Here is a 20,558-nt window from a genome sequence, read left to right on the forward strand (position 1 = left end):
ATAAGGATATATAAATGAGAATTCGACTTTTCTACCTTTTTCTATATCATGGCATCATTTCCTAAATAGTGTCTTAATCGCCTGAAAATTGTGTTTTTCATCTTTAATTTGTCAGATCATACCCGAAAAATATTACTTTATTCCCATACTCTTCTAATTCTGTAACTAAGATAGAGATATATAAATGACAATTCGACTTTTCCACCTTTTCTATATCATGGCTTCATTTCTCAAATAGTGTCTGGATCGCTTGGAAGTTGTGTTTTTCTTCTTTAATTTGTCAGATTATACTCGAAAAACATCACTTTATTCCCATACTCTTCTAGTTCTTAAAGTGAGATAGGGATATATAAATGAGAATTCGACTTTTCCACCTTTTTCTATATCATAGCACTATTTTCTTAATACTGTCTTGATCGCCTGAAAATAGTGTTTTTTTCCTTTAATTTGTCAGGTTATACCCGAAAAACATTATTTTATTCCCATATTCCTCTAATTCTAGGACTGAGATAGGGATATATTAATGAGAATTCGACTTTTCTAAATATATATCAATATTTAAGTAATATTGCCGTTTTCAGTTTGAAATACGCATCTCCACTAGAGAGCCACGCAAAAAAGTAAATGAAGGTGCTGGGACAGGTGCTCTACAACCAGTGCCCCACAAAAAATATACCGTTAATAGATTACAATAGAAATTCTCCGGGAAGAGATTGGAGGCACTGAGTAACGGTTTCTCGGCTAAAAAAAGTTTTAAGATAAACTTTGTAAGTTTTTTGAGACGAATTGATGCTGCTACAGTAAGAAAAAAAGTTGTTTATCCTAAAAAGCGAAAAAACACTTTATGGCTACTTTAGCGCCATCTACTTTTCATACTTTTCATCGCAGCAAGTCGACTTGTCATAACGACATCATTTTTTATTGATCAGTCGACAACATTTTTTATCCTTACAAATTTTCCAAAGAATCTCCATTCCCGAGATAAATGAAATCCAAGAAATTTTTCGCTACGCTTCGCCCACATTTTCCAAGTTAAGCTTTTCGAATGCGCTTCTAATGATTTCTGCAAAAAATGCTTGGAGGTATTTTTTCGTCACAAATTTTACAGATTTAGCTACTGTACTACCTTACGAAATACGAGTATACCGAAAACATAAAGAGAAAAAGTACTGTTACAACATTAGTGAAAATCCGTCAAGCAAGATTTAGTGCTTTATAGATCATGATACATAAAAGATCACAGAGGTGTTTTCTTTAATGCAAACATCGTAACAGATACGTGGCTATCCAGTGATATTAATAGTCGCGAATCATTTAAGATTATTCACGATTGCACTTTTTTAAAGCATCACGTAACTGATACTTTACGTTTTTTCTTTTTATTATAGACTTCCGAACTGGGTGTAACCGAACATATGGAAGGAGACGAGTGTAAATTTGCAGTATGGACAGGTAGGGCACCGATTTCGGATTACAGGATCGTATTGAGAGCGTCCAGTTTGGAAACTAAACAGCTTTGGGTGAAAAAGCTGAGGGAAGTCATTCAGGAGACTTACTTTAGTGGGGCTCTACCTTTAACCTTGCCTAAGAGTCCTGCTAAGATGAAAACTTATAGTCAGAGATCTAGCAGGTAAGTTCATTGTACAGTTCTAATAATAATAACAATAATTATAATTATATGAGTAAAAACTTTTGAACCCCTATTATAATTATAATTAATTATAATTACAATAATATAGGTTCAAAAGTTTTTACTCGTTGACTTCAATTACAAAAAAGTTTATTATATGTCACAGAAATCTTATTACAATTATAATAATTATTATTATAGTATCAAGAAATTATTTTTTTTAAATTGCCTCATATAGCTTAAGTTCATTAAATTAATTAAGTTTACTAAGCTAATGGTTTTTGGGTTAAATTGATAACCTTTGTTTTTCAAATAAACCAAAACTCTCTCGAACGACTCTAACTATATCTACACAAATGAACGAACAATTCAATTTCCTTGGAACAAAATATACGATCTCCTGTTGTGTTAATGTTTAAAATACAAATCTGTTTGCTTCTTTTTAATTTAAATTATTTCTGTTAATTTTAATAATCCGTTGATATAAATGTTAAACAAATAATGCGTTAAGGTGCGAAATAATTTATTATTTTAAATTGATACATTGCATAATGAATATTTAATTATTTTCCAATAACAACTTCATATATCTCACAGTTATAAAGGATCCAATGCTGGCTAATAAAACTAGTCAAGCCTATACATAAAAATAAGCCAATAAAAATCAAATAAAAAGAGTATGTAGGTCATCATATTTGTTTATTTCGTGCAACATATAAATTAGATTTCCAGCGAATCGCGAGCGGAATAAACTGAAAGTATCTCTGAATTTCGAAAATCAGTGTGGAGAGATATTCAATTAAAGATCTTTTGAAGTAGTATTCATCTGTACAATATAGGATCAAAAAAATACTAAAAAAAAATTAATTTTTCTAAAATGCTATTTTATTAAATAATATGCTTAAAATGCATTCCATTTTGAGCTAAACAAAAATACATTATATGTTTAAATTCATTTCTTACATTTTGAAATACTGTTCTTCGAATAGGCATATTGTGTTACAATTCGTTGCCGAAGATTATCAAGGTACTCTGATTGTGTTTTAAACATAATAGTTTTCAAGTAACCCCAGAGAAAAAATCGAGGGTTGGTAGATCTGGTGATCTTGGCGGCCATTCCGGTTCTCTATTTGTTCAACTATAAGAGGGTAAATGGTGTCGAAAATTTTAAAATGAGTTGCTTCACGGAAGTGTACTTTTTTTCATGATTTATTTCACGTACTTACTTATGTACATACTGAAAGGATTTGGATCGAAAAATATTCTTTGTACCTAAAAAGGAATGCAATTTGAACATCAAATATCTTAAAATAGTGGTTAATAATACTTTATTTAACAGAGCGAATTTAATTTAAATTGCGCTTCTTTTCGGCCCTGCATCAAATTAACAAAAAATACCCAAATAAATACTACTTAAAAAGATATTTAATTTGAGTTATTATAAAAGGAGGCCATTTAAAACTTATAGGTTAGGGTGCATAGAGCTCAAAGGGTTGCTAACCCCATGACCTAAATAGGTTAGTTTTTTATAACATTTGTACCAAATTTAGATTTTCTTTTAAAAATATTCTCATCGATAGTTTTCAAATTGAGGCCCTGTGCAAGAGACGTACTTAAAATATTTACAATAAAATAAACATATGTATACATAAATGAAAGATACTATATATTGTATATAAAATTAAATATTATGATAATTTATAGGTTTTTCCATTCTTATACCATTGTAGTCTTTAAAATATCTATAAACAGTTTTAATTTTAACAGACCTAATTTAATCCTATCAAATTTCAAATAACTAATATCGGCCCAGATCGAAACCAGATATGTAATTGAATTTTGTTACAAAATTTTATTTTCGTAGTTAATTAAAAAATCTAATTTTTCAGGGACATGGAAGAGTGCAACTCTTTAGACGAGAACGCCGAGAACTTGGACCGTAACTCTGTTACTTCTTTTGGCTCTGGAAATACGACAGATTCTGATAAGGTAAGAATCAAGTTTACTAAAATAAAGTTGTTTAAAAGAAAGAATGATGTAATACTTAAAAGGACTTATTTCGGTAATAGTGCAAGCTGATGTATAATGAGTTTGATATTCGATAACAATACAATACTGACAAATTATCCTTTCAGCTTTGTCCATCTCTCAGTAAGAAACACTAATAAAGGGTGTTTCAAATAAGAGCACAAGATTTTAGTGTTCAATAAAACACGGTTTTCTGTATTAAAGTATTGAAATATTTATTGTTTTAGAAAAAATCGATTTGGGAATTATGTATGACACAAAATATCTTGTAAATTGCCTTCACGGCTTTGTTGGCATCAAAAGGGTACGCACCTTTTGACGAAATTTTCGATAACGTTATTGTATACATGTGATGGTATTTCATTGATACAGCGTCTAATTTCGGCTTTCAAAGCTTCAATGCCTGCAGGCTTATTGGCATAAACACATGTCGTTAAAAACAATAGCTTTCAAATTAGGCACAAGAAACTGTGTTATCATAGCACGATAACGTTTGTCATTCACCGTTACTGCATTATCTTCTTCGATTTCGAAGAAAAACTGTCCAATTATTGCTGCAGGCCATAATGCACACCATACAGTAACAGATTGTGGATGCATTGGTTTCCAAAGCTCCAAATGCGACAGTTTTAGCTCTTAACACATCCGTCAAAGTGAAAATAAGCCTCTTGACAAAAATTGATTGCTCATGGATCCAATTGGTGAATTCTCTTCGCTGTTCCATGGTCTGCTGGCTAACGTTGTTGAGTCAATTGGATTTTGTAGGTATGCAGTTGTAAATCTTGACCAATGACCAATCAGAATCGACGATTTTTGAGGTGTCATTTTTCGTGTTTTCAACCGCCATTTTAAGGTGACTGTTTTGTGTTTTGATATCATTTTGTTTGTTGATTCTACTAGGAAACAGTACAGGTGTTGATTTGTTATTTATTTTGTTACATTGGTTATTAGCTTTATCTTGTTATTAACTTTTATTTTAACTATATGCGGGCTGACCTAAAACCAGCTGACTCGAAAACAACCTTTAAAAAGAAATTAAAAATTTTCCCCTTTTTTCCTATGTTATTATTTAACAAACACTAAATTAATATTATTAAAATATTATAACGTCAAGAGTTTTTGTTTTTGATTCTTCATTAATGACAACAGTTTTCAACTGTCAAGTGTCACGTGACAGAAAAAACAGATTTGATTGGCTACGCATATCATAGCTCAACAGCTTTGGTGTGGAGCTGGAGTGATTGGTCAAGGTCTTTTATGCGCCTGCGCAATATGCAAGTTTGTCTGGGATCTCCTATCTGTTACATTAAAATTATGTGATATTATAACCGATCTATCGGTAATTACCGTTCCTGAATGGTATTAACCAAACACGTCCAAGCGGTTATAGTTATAACCGTGTTGAGATACGTGACATCACCAATTAGCCCTTTATACGTCATTAATTTGGAACAGTAATTACCCACGTTCGGAGCTGTTTTCTAAATGTCAAAGATATTGAAATAAGTGCGGGAAAAAATAAAAACAAATTATTTCCTTTTTAAAGATGACACACAATTTATTATGGCTAATAAGTTTTCTTTTTTGATATTTATGTTTAAGAACTAATTACATATAACATTACTGGCATCTGGGGTATTACTTACAAACAAACAAAATGATGACAGCGACAGCTGACAAATTACGAACTTACTTCAACCAAACACGTCCAAGCGGACAAGATTGGTTATGTTATAAAGGGACTGTTCAAGGTCAACCAAGGGCTTAACTGCAGTTAAAACCGATAGATCGCTTGGAATTGGTTTATGACTGTCAAACATGGCGCGCAATTCAAATTTTGCATTCTTATTGAAACATGAAGACGGAATTTAATTTTTTTTTAAATCTATATTTATTATCATTTTTAGGTAAAGGAAATATTAGCAAATTATATTTCTTTTTTATGTTTTTATTCACCCAAGCAGTAAAATATTATAGTTTTATTAGCTTAACAAGAATGGCAATGTATTATGAATGTCAACATCAATACAATAAACTAAGCTTCTATAAAACTTGTGATTTTAGCCTTTAATATTTATTTGTATTGTTATAATATATACAAACAAATTAGGTAAGCCTCTTCGACATAGGGTAAAATGATGTTGTGTTATTTGTGTGTTTGGGCATTAATTGGCTTACGCTTCATATTTTTATTTTTATATACCATTTTTTAGCTCAAAAAAATTACTTTTATTTTCAAAAAAAGAAAGGAAATAATACAGAAGTGCGAAAACTGTCCAGGCAATCGATCATTATTTCCGGCACACCTGTTTCATACTATGGAACAAAAAATAATTCGATTTTCTGATATATTAGTGGTTATAGTATCTCCTTTCTCTATCTCTAGTCTAAGTTAATGGTTAACGTAATGTTATGTATTTAACAGCGTTTTTAGTAATCAACAACTTGAAAAAGTCAATTTATACAATTTCATTAATTAACTTCAAACTTAGTTTTCAACTACTTGATTCCTAAATTGAATAAAAAATATCTAAAACTGCAAAATCTATAGCCATCTCCACTCCACCTTTTTGTAGCAAAATAAATTTTTAATTTGATCCAGTAACATTTAAGCTGTTCAGTAATCACTTCTTAATTCAAAAATTCCGCAGAAACGATTGAAAGAGATAAGCTTACTTCAATATACGAGGTCGCTTCCAATCATTTTTTTTAGACGGGAAACAAAGTCCTTTCTATTATTAAAGTCGTGATGTGCGCGGGTAGTAAATTGGGCTACATTCCATTTATCCATGAATAATTGCCATTCCATGGCTGGCGGGCGCAGCAGCTTTTCTCCGAAAATGCCACCGCATAGACGATTAAGGATCCGGGGGAGTTTTCACAACCACTGTTTCTGCGAATCCTATTCTGTGAGATGAAAGTTGTCAATCAGTTAGGATAATAATCCTTCTTGAAGAAAGTGATAACATTTTATAAGAGTTTTATTAGGGATATTACAATAACATCACATGTTGTATCAGGATCGCTTAGACCTTTTAATATTCTTTATAGGCAAAATGTTGGAAATATTATCCCATAATTGTAATGATAGGACAAGAACAATTAAAAAGTTCAAAACGTGCGATACACGTGACATACCGTAAATTGGAGTTACTTTGGCAGGTTATAAAAATGAGTTTCTTGCCATTCTAGACTTGCTACTAAGCCTACTTTTGCAGCAAAAAAAGAATTTAGTGCATTTTTTTTCCAGTTTATTAGTCACATAAACTAACAGTATATTTACATAAATTTTGAAAAAAAAACAAAATAAAACTGGTTTTAAATACAAAAGCCCATATTTTTATATTGTCGTCGGAATCAATATTAACATATGTGTAATCTATGCAGACATAAAATCGATCTACACTTTCTTCGTCGTAAATTCCGCAAATCCATTTATAATATTGACAGCATCGAATCCACTCAGGACGTTGGTAATCTTACAATTTTTTAAAGCAAATTGCACAATAAGCGTTCTTAGTTTTAGCTTTTCTTTTAGTTTGCTGGCTCCGAGGCAGTGCTTTGCTGGTTCGAAGTTGTTTTTTAGATTCTACTTTCTTGCCATGTTTTCTAACATTTTTTTATTTGTTGCGCGTAAGTCCTGAACGATACAAATTATAATTTTTACTCACAGCATTCCATTGTCGGGTTAACAATGTGTAAAAATACTCTTTAGGCATTGAGTTGCTCGGCTTAGTTTTACTTCTTTCTCGATTTGTCCAAGACTTACCGCCTTTTTTTTTATCGTCGGTGTGAAGACTGCATCATCTAACGTTTGCATTATATGCGCGCTATTTGGGAGTAAAAGTGTCATGTAAATATTGTTCTGCTCGCATACTAAAATATTAAAGGAAAAAAATGAGAGTTTTAAGTTATCTCCGATTATGACTTTCTGTTCAGGAGTATTCATATCTTTAATTTTAGGCAGCAGAATATCGAAAAAATGTTTCTCGATTTGAATCATATTAAACCAACCACTAGATGTATTTGCCGTTCCTTGAGTCTAATTGGTGTAAAAATTTCCGGGTTTGTAAATAATCATTGGCGGCAAATATCTTGATGCTAACCGTTGCTTTCAAATGTTGCTGGACCCATTCGACTCATTTTGTTCCCCTTTGACCACCATCTTCTTAACTCCAAGATTATCCTAAATGTTGGTCTCATCATAGTTAAAGATCAGCCTAGGATCTGCATTCATTAAAACGTCTTTATTGTTCTCAAGGAACTCATTAATAACGGTTGGCCCTACCGCGGGTTCGTTTGATATTCGCGGTGAAACAAATACTATGATTGTTTCACCGTCTTTTTCTTTAAATACTTATGCAACACTTGCACCGTATATCCGCTTTTCTAAGGGAAAAACCTTAATCACTTACTGTACTCCATGTCTTTGCCAACTTCCATAGGCTTAAACACGATTAGGTGATCTGAGTGCTGTTCGTTAATATGCTTCAACAATTGACCTTATTTTGAAGGGTTCCCTGCGAAATTTTTAATTTTTTGCTTGCCTTTACTTGCGACATACTGCCCCTAATGATGATAAGTGCCTTTAGTAAATCGGCTGTGTAAATTGGCCTATGTACGCCTCTCTACTTTTTTCTTATAATATCTTGGTATCTTTACTAATCTACACCTGTAACAAAAAAAAAACCTGTGTCAAAAAACAAAAGGTAGGAAGGTTTTAAAATATACATATCTACAGTATGAGTCTGGAATAAATTCCGTAGTTCATATACTTTTGTTTCTCAAAAAATCCTTTAACCTTAGTATTGTTAATTGCGCTCTTTTTTGTTGAAAACAAAGTTATACAGTGTGTCCGAAAAATAAGATATGATGTCATTGACGATTTTTTTTTAAGTAGCAACCATAATTTTTTATTACGTATTTTTAAAGAGCGTATCAAATTATACACAGCTGTAAAATTACTTGCTTCAGATTTAGGGTTCAGGCATTATAGGTATATACAACTTATCTATAGGGTTAAATAAACTTAATTTAATTTATTATAAAGACCGCTGTAGTTTCGTAAATCTCTGGAGAAATTTATAGTATTGAAAAGGGCGCCCCCATTTAATGCCAATTTATTCAGAACAAAATTTAATACAGATCCATTTCTAGTATAAACGATCTACATCATACAACTTAACCTATTTTCTAGTAAATTATGACCACCTTGAAAACTCTAAACCTCCAATAAAAAGCGGATTAACCTACTGTTCACTTGCTTTCATTCTTTATGCCTATTGAAATGGTTCGAGTAATTCTCATTGTTATTTTGATCCTTTTGTTATACGAAAACTCCCGTTGTACGTACAGGCAGGGGTCGCGTCCCCGTGACCTTTTGCACTTGCCGGCCGACAGAAGAGGCGGTCGGTGAAGGTATTTACGAACGTTTTTGACAAATTGCCGCAAATCCCTTTAGAAGAACGGGAACAACGACGACGACGACGTGTTTCTCACTCGTCCAGGGCGTCTTTCCATCCCTTAACCACGCTCTATCCCGACAAGTTTAAATTACCTGTGAGAAAATTAACTGTTGTAGCGAGTACGTGGGCCGGAATTGTTTTAGAGATGACATGACTTAAGGAAGTCTTGAGTAATAGAATTTATAAAGAAATTAATGATATGGCGATGAACGGGTAGAGGACAAAGTGGCTTTATCAATCAAGAAGGAAATGAGCTACATTAGAAAGGTTTTATTTATTTATTAACGATTACAAAAAATTATCCTAATTGTGATGACAAGAGAGTTTTTAAAACTATGAAAAGAAACAAATAACTCAACTAAAGACAATATCTATCGAACGAATGTTAAAATAATTAGATTATGCTATCCATTGAAGTCTACATTAAAAAGTGGCCAATGCATTATCAAGCATAAAGTAAAGCTTATTTAAGAGAATTACAGTCTCATCATTCTTCTTCTATTCACTAAGATTGACGATCCATAATAATATGGCTAACATTGTCCTGGATAGCAGCTCTTAAAATATCAGTCGAAGTGCACCCGAACCATCTTCTAATGTCTGTCAACCAGGAGTTCTGACGTTTTCCAACAGATATTTTTCCCCGAATCTTTCCTTCAATCATTAGCTTCAGTAATTCGTACTTTTCGCCTCTCATGTACACACCTATGTACCTTGTTTTTCTCTCTTTAATGATTGCACAATAATCATGTATGTTTAATAACTCTTTTGCCTTTTTCATTCTTTTTCATTCATCTCTTCGTTTGTAACTCGGTAAATTAATGAGATACGAAGCATGCGGTGATATACACACATCTCAAAAGCCTCGATCCTTCTTTCAGTTATCGGATCAAGAGTTCAGCCTTCAAAACGGCACAGTAATACACTCAAGATGTAGCACCTAGCCATGCCATTCTGAGCTCCAAGCTCAAATCAAGACTGCTGAAGAACTGCTTCATTCTGGTTTGATATGTCTGCCATTAATCAAAGCATTTCGGTGACATGTACTTTGAAGAAAACGACTAACTTGATCTCGGAAGTGTTGCACTCCTGTTCTACTTAATCAAATTATTTACGAAAATCAATGAGACAAGCTTATACATCTATGTTCATGTCTACATTTCTGTGTTAGCATGTTCAGGGAAAAGAGAGCGACGCCAATGCCGAGTCTACTGTGGTCCCTTCTCTCTGTCATCATCTTCCTCCGTTGAAGACTCCGCCCAGTCATCATCCAACAGTTCCTCTATGTAGTTCGTCAATCTTTTTAATTTTTCTTTGATCCCATTTATGATCTCATTATTCGCATTTCTGATGATTCCCACCTGCTTTTTCATCTCCATTCTTGTCAGCTCTTTCACCTTCCTGTGTAGGTTAAAGGAATCATAATTTTCCTATAGTAAGTCAATTGCCCAGTATTTCTTGGGTAGATACAACCTTTGCTTTTCTACATTTGCTCATCACGGTCCTATTTATCTCCTTATACTTTAGCGGTTTTCCCCTGCACTTCCTTCTTTCCGTCGTGAGTTTCAGATTTCCTCTGTCATCAATTTCTTTCTCTTTTTGTTTTTCCTAAACTCCAATGTGCTGTTCCTAAACTTTTAGTATGATATTCTTTTTATATTTTTTCTCACGTATCCTCTGCGTCTAATTGTTCTGGTGTGACAATTTCTTCGAAGTCCTTTAAGTTTCTTTAAATCGATTTGTTTATTTAAATTGTTGTGTCTCACTTTTGTAAAACGTTTATTCTACGATAGGTTTTTACTGATTTAACGTACTTTTTGATTTGATGACCAGCCATTATGTAATCTGTCTGATTTCGTATTTTGTAAACTGGTTGTCTGCAGGTAATATCCAGGCAAATAAGCGTCTGGGATTTTGCTTAAGGAAAGAATTGGACATAAAAATATTATACTCATACAAATATTATCCAACTTTTACGATAATTTTGGTAACTTTATAATGAGTTTTATTACTTCATCAACCTTCTCATCACATTCTACACTAATTTAAAAATAAAATATAAATCCGCTTTATTACGCCTCAGCTAAAGTAAGTCATAGATAAAATTGACAACGGAGTAAGTGTGACTATTAAAGTAGATCTTTAAGTTGGAAAGACCAGTTTCCTTAAAATCTGTTCTTGTCATGATAATCCAGAATCCAACGAATGTTTTAAAGACGGGGCATGAAAGGGCTTTCTACATCTACAAACAAAGCCTAAATTTCAATATTGGTTATAAATTTTTTCAATGTGGGCCACAAATGTGTGTGAAAATATATTAGGATCTTTTACCTCTGTAATTCTTTATAAATCTCTATAACTTAGTGGAATTTAAGACAATATTTGAGAACATTTAAATTCAAACATATTAACCTTGCACCGCACCACATGAACACTTCACAAATCAGCCTGTAAAAATTAATACTGAACTCAATGGACAGTGCAATATGAATTAAAAATATAAGTAACAACTATTATCATGTTCTTAAATTCTCTAATTTATAGTTATTATGGTGGTATAATTTTTAGTTTATGAATCCGAATTCTATTCTAATGGCTTCATCTAACCTGAATTTTATAATCAATTTTATGCGTGTTAGTATTGACATTTTTTTGCCTGGTATTGTAATTATTTCTACCTTGGAAATTGAATTAAAGATCGAAGCATTGTAAATAACTGAAGGGCGGAAGTCGCGGTATTTACAAGTTCCTTATCTATAGTGTTAAATAAAAATTGGTTTAATATTACAGAAACAATTTCAGGGCATTATTAAATAATAAAAAAAATTATAATTACTTACAAAAAATAATGTATCATAGTAAATTGGTAAAAAATAACGGATCTATCCCTGCAGGACAGATGTTACATAAAAACTGTTAGATAAAAGATAGAAGATAAAAACACAGTCTAACATGAAATCTATATACTTTGAACGTTGAAATCTATATACTTTGATAAAAATATCGACAAAACCTTGGAAGGTTATAATGAATTCTAGGCTGTTGTTTGATCAGCATAAATTTTGCTTTACAATTCCTATGATAAAGTATAATACTATGACGTTACGTTGGGTTTTTTGATTTTGTAAGATCTGGTTGTGAACACATCAAGTTATAATATTAGTAGAACTTGACTTATGGTTGAATTCAGAACTGAGACGAAAAGGTCTTTTTAAAAGCTGACGAAGGAAACAAGGTTGCTATTTTAGACAAAGCAAAATATTTTAAACGAGTTGTTAAAAATAGCACATATAAAAAGATTTTTAAAAACCGTTGATCAAAAACGATCACGCAGGTTAAGACAATATTAAATAATTGCAAAAAACTTGTTTCTTCTTCAGATAAATTCAAATTACAACTTTCGAACCCAACAATTCCAAAATTAGATTGTTTACCAGAAATCCATAGCCCTGACAATAAAATGACACCAATTGGTTCCACTATAGGATCTCCAACTTTCAACATTTCCAAACTTTTGTTAAAGCAGTTTGAGACTAATGTCTCTAATTGCCTTATGAATAGCGTTCAGTCAAAGCTAGTGAACAATTAATTTCGAAAGTCAATTATTTAATTTTAAACGAAGATAAACATTTTGTTGCCTTCAACGTATTTGGTGTAGGAATGCTTCCAAGCATTCATTCATCATGCTTGATATACCCAATCATTTTAACCTTCCCAAAAAATCATACTAATGTTACCGATGTATTTCTAAATAACTTGAGGAATAATAAATAAGAAACCCAACATTATAAGTACTTATCCTCTTTCACCAGGCGTTTCCCATAGTTTTCACGTTAATAAATTAGTGCATTGTCAGAAACAGGTCTTAAGACGTCGGCTGCTCCATTTAGCTTCATTTGGTATTTAAATTATGGCGGCAACGGTCCTATCCTTAACGCCCATTCCAATGAAGGGTTTTATAAAATCACTTAATATGCTTGAATACATCCTATAGATGTAGATTTAACAGCTTAAATGTCACTGAATAAATAAATACGAATATATTAAAAAAAAAAACAAAACATAAATCATAGACCTGAATGGTGATAAAAGATATTCAGGGTACTTCAGATTGGAAAGGACATTTTCATATGAACTTGTTTGCTTTACAATGTTTTTGAAATATATTGGGTGGTTTTTTAATACTGCGATAAATATCAGGGACGTCTTATTTGGATATCAAGCAAAAAAGTTCATATGTTCAATACTTTATAAAAAAATATTGTCTTTTAATTATCTCTACTTAGGTTTTTTACACCCTTATATCATTATGGAGTTGGTCGGTTTATTTATAAGGTTTTATTAGGGCTTAAAGACCACATTTTTATTAACCATACTAAATAGCTTGTAAAACATAATAAATGGCTCATATTAAGGATCCTCTAATGTTAATAACGACAAAAATTAATCTCCAACTAGTCCCTTATTGACATAAATACCGATCCCCAATAAAACCTGAAATATGGACGGCATATCGAACCTGTCGCATCGTTTTCATACTAAAAGCCGATCCCGTAAATAAAAACACGTCGGGATATAATCGGTCGATCCGTCAGGCGGTTTTTTCAGCTGGAAAAGCAATCGCTTTTGTGTATACGCAAATGCGCCGGAAAATTTTTGCTACTTTGAAGTTGCCGGCCGATTTGTACGCGTCGAAGATCGATCGTATGTTGGAAAAATAGGATATCTATAGCCCCGTTGACATATAGTTTGGATTCAATATGAAGATTGTGGTAGAGCGAAGAAAGTGCACTTTTAATGCCGTAATATAAAAAATAAAACCTTCATATCATATAAAGCAAATATTTTTCTATATTTGTTCAGTTTATCCTTTATTTAAGCATCATTCATACGATGAATCCGGTCTGAAACTAGTATGAACATGTTTCTTTGACTTGTGACTCTTCGAATTATATTGAAATACCAATTGTTATGTAAGAAAAATATCGATTTTTTTCAACATATATACATCATATTTTCAGATGCAAGAATGACGTTAAGGCACTTCAATTATTTCCAAAAGAATAAAAAATCTGTAAGAACATGATTGACGTTTTATTTTTAAAAAATGGGTGGCATAAAATCGTTTTGAATGCCTTAAAAATATGAATAATGATAATAATAACAATATTAATAATAAATAAATTGATTAATATGCCCTATAAGTGTAGGTTCAGTGCACTGATAATTTTATAAACAGGAACATCCTATTTTCACATTTTAAAATGATCTTTTAATTGCTTTATTATATTAATTTATCATGCTGTAAATAAATTTAAAAAAAGGTACAAATTCATTTAAAATTCAGGTATTTTTTTCTTCTTTTATTTTTGGATACATCGTTTAATACTTTCTGTCACTTTCGCGTTTTTTGAAATTAAAAAAAAAATTATACATATTCACCCCGGATTTTGTTCGAAAATCGAAAAATGCAAAGAAATAGGTTTTCCGTTCATTTTAGAGTCAAATCGGTAATAACCTTTTTTAAAGGTACTCTGAAGTAGTGCAGGATAGAAAAATAAAAAATTGACATTTTTCCATAGAGCTCTTGATAATTCGATATTTATGTTTTACAGTTTTTTTCAATTTTCTCCGATTCTAGTAGATCTACTTCAACTTCCTCAATCTGTCTCAAATTAACCATTGAGAATAATTATAACCATTGAGCATTCGAAATCAATTTGCTGCAATTGTCAAAAACATATTTTCGCCCACCCAAATTTCTCTTAACTTAAACAACTTAATAGCCCGACCTATTCGTAACCCAAATCCTTAATTACCGGTCCTTCCAACAACCGCATATTCAAATTCCCAAGTGTGCCAGTCGAACCGCAACTCAATAATATCTGACCCATTACCAACATGCATTTCGCTCATGCCTTCATACATATTCGGAAAATGGCATTCATCTGCAGAGGCAGCAGCAGCAGCCTCGCCTTCATATCCTGAATTCGGGATGATCCGTAGGGGCTTTGCGGCTTTTCCTCCTCACTCCTCCTTGGATGCGTCGGCATCAGGCGAAGTTGCACATACATACCGGACCTGTCACCGGTGCTCTGCGGAGTCCTGCGTCTATACGACGACGTAATCCTGTTTTCGTTGTTGCCGGTTATCCTGGAATTCCCTTATGAACTGGAAAATCTATTTTAGCATATAAATAATTAATGGAATCTTTAGAAATACGAATAATTGAGCCTAAATTTATTAGTTTTTTTACCAACATCTCTTCATTTATTAAATGTCGGTCTGATATGGTGTGTCCTAAGAAACCTTTTCAAGGTTTCACGGGAGGGCTTTCATTTCAAAGCTTGCCTTATACACATTGCGTCAAACTTCACAATTGGCAAAAAACATTTTATTAGAGCTATGAATATGAGTGCAAGCAATTGCTGTAGGTATCTATAGAATTGCTCTAATAATTACGGTTGCAATTTTAGCAGTTACTTATATCCCCTTAATTTCATTTCGACAAAATTTCATAAAATAAAATTGACAAGACAAATTTTGGCATGACTGCATAGATAAGACAAGTTATGGGATGAGAAAATACGGCATTTAAAGCCTTTTCACCATTTTGAAAAAAATACAGGTTATAACTAAGGGATTAGAGTTTAACAAACCTGATATATCTCCATCCATTCCTCCTTTACAAAACTCATTGACTTCAGTCTGTTCCTTCATCTATTCTCCCAATACCTCCTAAGTCAATTAAATAATAAATAATAAAATCGCGTGCCATTTCCTCTTCCCAGGTGTCGTCGAGATGAAAGGATTTCTTCTCGTTAACTGCCACTCCTTTGTTAATTTAAGCCACTTCTATTTGATTAACTTGTTTTCCTTATATATTTAAATTGACTTTGATTCTCCTAGATCACCATTTTATTATTTGATCGCGATCGACTTTCTGGAAGAATCAGCTTATTTTGCTCTTGCTCTTGATGAAACCTTCAATGAAGATATGAATTTCAGGAGAAAATTGTCTTGTTCAGTCTTTGTTTTTAAGTTATAAAATAAATTATAATATTTCTTAATGTCTTGCATTGTAAGCATTAAACATGTTGAATGACGACATTTTATTGTTCGCTTAGTGTTATGTTTTTGAAATGCCGTAAAACTCAGTCACTGGAGCATGTAATTAAAACTCTGCGTTCCTATTGGTCGCATGGACAAGGCGACTTTTGAAATTTGTCCCATGCTTTTATTAGAGTATAAGGCGAGTTCTGGTTTGTTTTAATTCGTTTAAGATATAAAGGGTTATTAACAGATGCAATATATATAACTATCTCATTCCCTCCAAAGAAATGATAAGGCGAGTTTTGGAATGGAACCCCTCAGACAGTCGTACAGTTGTGTTTATATGACAAGCAATCAAAGATAATCTGAAAATGTTGGAATATCATTACTGCTCTGGACTATCTGTACAGGAAAAGAGCAATGGTGGTGATCAACAATAACCCAAATTGATAAAAAGTTAAACAAAAACAATTTAAAAAAATATATTGACCTGGTGAACATTTTGTCTTACTAATATGGTTTAGTTTTATCTCTAGAATTATGATTTTAGTTAAAAATGTAGCTGGTTATTAATCTTTGTCAAATAATTATGAAATTCACCTTCCTGCCTTTCCTCCTGGTGTTACTGGATAGGGTGGAACACGAACTTAATAAATATACCTGGACTGCTTAAGCATATGGCCAAAATACCCAAAAATGACCACTGTGGCCGCCATTTTTATAGTGGTTGTGTCCTTTTGATGTTGGTCACTCTGAAAATTTTCAGTATTGCCAACAAAAAATATATTAAATAACGGTAATAAGTTGACGGCGCTGACGTGTGAGTATAGCGGATCGCCTAGTTTTTGGCGATTTGTAAACGACGCTTGGGTATATCCTCTGGAACAGGCGATGTATCTTTCTTCTTATTTAATGCGTGAATAATGTATCACCATCTTTATTTAAAGATGTTTGGTTCAGTTTCTCAAAACCAAATTATTGTGAATTGTCTCTCTGTGTTGTTTATGATTGAATAATTTATAGAGTTGTTGACACAACAATATAATTTTACTGTATGAACCCTTGCTAATTACAAAGCCTCATAAAATCATCTATATTTTGATTTTTATATTATTAATATGGAAACACTGTACATAGAACGAAAGTAAAACTCGTAATAATAAAAATAGGACGAAAAGTTTTTAACTGAATTTGTTAAGTAAATACAAGCAAAAAATTAAATGAATATCATAATTTTCATGGTATTAGGATTTATAGGATTCAAGATTATCAGAATAATAAATCAAATATTTTAAAGTGCATGCATCTATTCCAAGTTGATTGAAACTCGAAAAATTGACTGTTTGAAAAATTGAAATTGTCTCATTTTAGGTGAAGATTACTTTCTTTCATAAATTTTAACGAAATTCTTAAAGAAGTACCAGAAAAATCACAGATCTAACTCAACTATTTTAAATTCTTATCTATATGTAACTTTCAAAGGACACAATCATACAAAATGGCGGGCCCCTAGTAGTGGTCATTTACTTTTCATTGAATTGGCAGTCCAGGTATATTTATAAGTTCGTGGGTGGAAGCCTTAAAAGCCCAAATTGTCAAAAATCTAAAATCGTTCGAGGTTATGCTAAGGATACCCTGAACGTGAAAGGAAACTACTGAAAATTATTAGGATTCGTAAAACAGCTACAAGACATAACACAGGGAAGAATAGAGAGGAAAAAGGGAATAGGAAGAAAGAGAAAATCCTGTTTTCGTAATATAAAAGAGTGGACAGGAATGAATTTTGAAAATTTCTTCCATGTAACCTGAGACATGAACGCATTCAGAAATGTGGTCGACAACGTTAATGAGAAGACGGCATCAGAAAAAAAACAATAATATAGGAACAGTTGTGTCAAAAAAATCTGGGAGAATAACTTACTCTAAAAAATTTTAATGATCATAAGCATCTGCCGCCTCAGCAACAGAATAATTCAATTCCTGCATAAAAAGACACCAAAGTGAATAAGAAGGTTGAAAAGGGACAAAATGCCAATCGAACGAAATCCCACGTCTTCCCACAGATCCAATTAATTCAGGTAAAATCCGAAGGGTGAAAAAAAATCCGACAACGTCGCTTCCCCAATCGTTCCCCGGGAGTCCTGCTGCTGCTGCTGCTGATGGTCCTGATGCCGGCAGTCTCGCATCTCGGCAGGCCAGACCGCGTCGCCAGACACCGAAACGGGGCAAAACCGGGACGTCGTCGCGACGCTCTTTTTTTCGACGCCGTCGCTCTGTATGCGGATGGCGGGTAGACGCCGTCTTTAAAAAATGATCTCTTCTACTTCAACGCTGATGATCACTCACTCGGACCTCGCCTTTATCTTTACTACTTCCTACTTGGAAATTCTTTATTCGATTTTCGATTTGACCACTCGGTGAATTCTGATGGATATGATGAAAGTTCTTTCGTGTTATACGTTATAAACGGTATAGTTAGGTTTTAGTTGCAATTTTTTCTGAGTAATAAGTTGTGACAGTTGAGAAAACTTAATTATTGCTAAATTTTTTCTATTTAATGTAAGATTTTTAAAAGTGCTTTTGTTTAGCATTTCATTTTCTAAAAGGCATGTTGGTCAAAGAATAATTATAAGAGCTTTCTTGTAGTTTATCATTTTGTCATTTTTTAAGTTTTAAAATTTTAAGAACAATAGTAATGAGATAATTTAATTTAATTTTTTTAATATTACAAAATGCTAAACATGAGTTGTTTAAATAGAGGTATAAATAGGAATTGCCTAATTACTAAAAGTTCACACAATTACATTGCTGTTAAAAGGAGACTAGAATATACTATTATTTATACCATAGATGATAGATTTTTATCGTTATTTAGGTTTTTATTATGTTTTTTATCAATTTAATTTTTTACTTCTACCTAAAAAATTATTTTTTTTTAGAATTTAAACAAATTTATCTTGTATATCTCCGGCCAAACATTCGCTATATTCCAATGACTAATACCTTTCATGGGATTTCACAGAATCATCACTTAACAGTTAAGATATTTTGCTTAGGTTATTTTCCAAAAGAAGAATTTAGTTATGTTCAATCCTTTCGAGAAATTAAACCCTATCTTTTCTATACCATTTTTTCTATATCTCATTTTTCGATTGCTTCATTTTGAGTTCATCAACAATTTTTCTATTGTCACCTCGGATTTCTACTCGTATTACTTTACAACGTTTGTGCTAGTTCCCAGTTCTCCCTTTTTCTCCTAGTTAAACAACTGAAGTCAAGTATTGGACTCCAGTTCATTCTTCTTGGATTGCTGTAAATCATCGTAGTTGTGTCCGTAAGAATCTAGTTTGAATCTTATGTACATACCTGTGATCTGACAAACTGGGTTGATCGAATACATGCTACTTTGTCACAAGGTCACAGATGCGTCTCTTGCCTAGGGTTAGATCGATTACTTAATAAATTACTTAGTAATCTAATAGTGATTCACTTCGCTTATTTGTTCCAGTGCTATCCCAAATGGTGTGGTGTGCATTGGCTTCGCATCCTATTAAAAGGTTTTCCGGTCTTTGCTAGTATACCAACTGTAGTGGAAGGTGGTTCCTTCCCCTTTGTTAATCGTAGGGAAAGTATGCTGATACTATTATTGTATCGTAGCTCTTCTCCGCTGTCTGAATTTTTGCAATTTTACTATCGCTGTGTTTCTGTTGCAAAACTACCACACTGTGGCCTTTACATCTTTCCTTATAAAGATGCAGCGTCTTGGATTCGGTCCCTCTTAACTCTGTTAATTTAATTAAAGTCCTTCAGTGATGTACCTATTTAATATTTTTATTTGATTTAATTCATCTTCAGGTATTATATTTTTTATTTGAAGGGAAGAATAATAAATTAAGTTAAAGTTGCGCATTTTTGTAGTTAACAAGATGCTATTGCAGCAGTTCCCCATTAAGTGACTAAGCAATTCACATTTCCTTATTATCCAGAAAAAATATTGCATTAAAAACCTTTTTCGCTCTCCAACAGCATTCAGACGTCCCGAGTAAACGAAGTTCTAAACCGGATGGTATAACAACTGCCCCAGTCTTTCATTAGCTTAAAAATAATTTAAGTAAATAAATAACTTTTATGATAAATTATTATAACCATTAAACGGTGCACGCCAAGTCTTGTAATATAATATACACATCACCATAATAGAATATAGAAGAAATATATTAAATAAAAAGAATACCCGCTCTGTGATCACAAAAGCTTTGGTTCTATTTGGTGCTTAATAATAGACAGTAAGAATAGATAAGCTAAAATTATACAACTGATATAGTTAGCGAACCGAATGATATCAAATACATTATAGAAGGCCGAGTCAGACGAGCCGACAT

At 32.5% G+C, this 20,558-nt stretch overlaps 1 protein-coding gene across 7 annotated transcripts in view; it reads left to right on the top strand.

The window, feature by feature from the left end:
- LOC126739256 (triple functional domain protein) overlaps window positions 1–20,558 on the top strand; it is a 288,570-nt gene that overhangs the window by 166,370 nt on the left and 101,642 nt on the right. For all 7 annotated transcript variants that reach the window (XM_050444845.1, XM_050444840.1, XM_050444841.1 and 4 more), the window contains 2 exons: window positions 1,389–1,630; window positions 3,520–3,619. In XM_050444845.1, the coding sequence (XP_050300802.1) occupies window positions 1,389–1,630; window positions 3,520–3,619 (342 nt within the window). The remainder of the gene's footprint in view (window positions 1–1,388; window positions 1,631–3,519; window positions 3,620–20,558) is intronic.

This window comes from Anthonomus grandis, chromosome 8 (assembly GCF_022605725.1).
Source record: "Anthonomus grandis grandis chromosome 8, icAntGran1.3, whole genome shotgun sequence".
NCBI classification, from domain to species: Eukaryota; Metazoa; Arthropoda; class Insecta; order Coleoptera; family Curculionidae; genus Anthonomus; species Anthonomus grandis.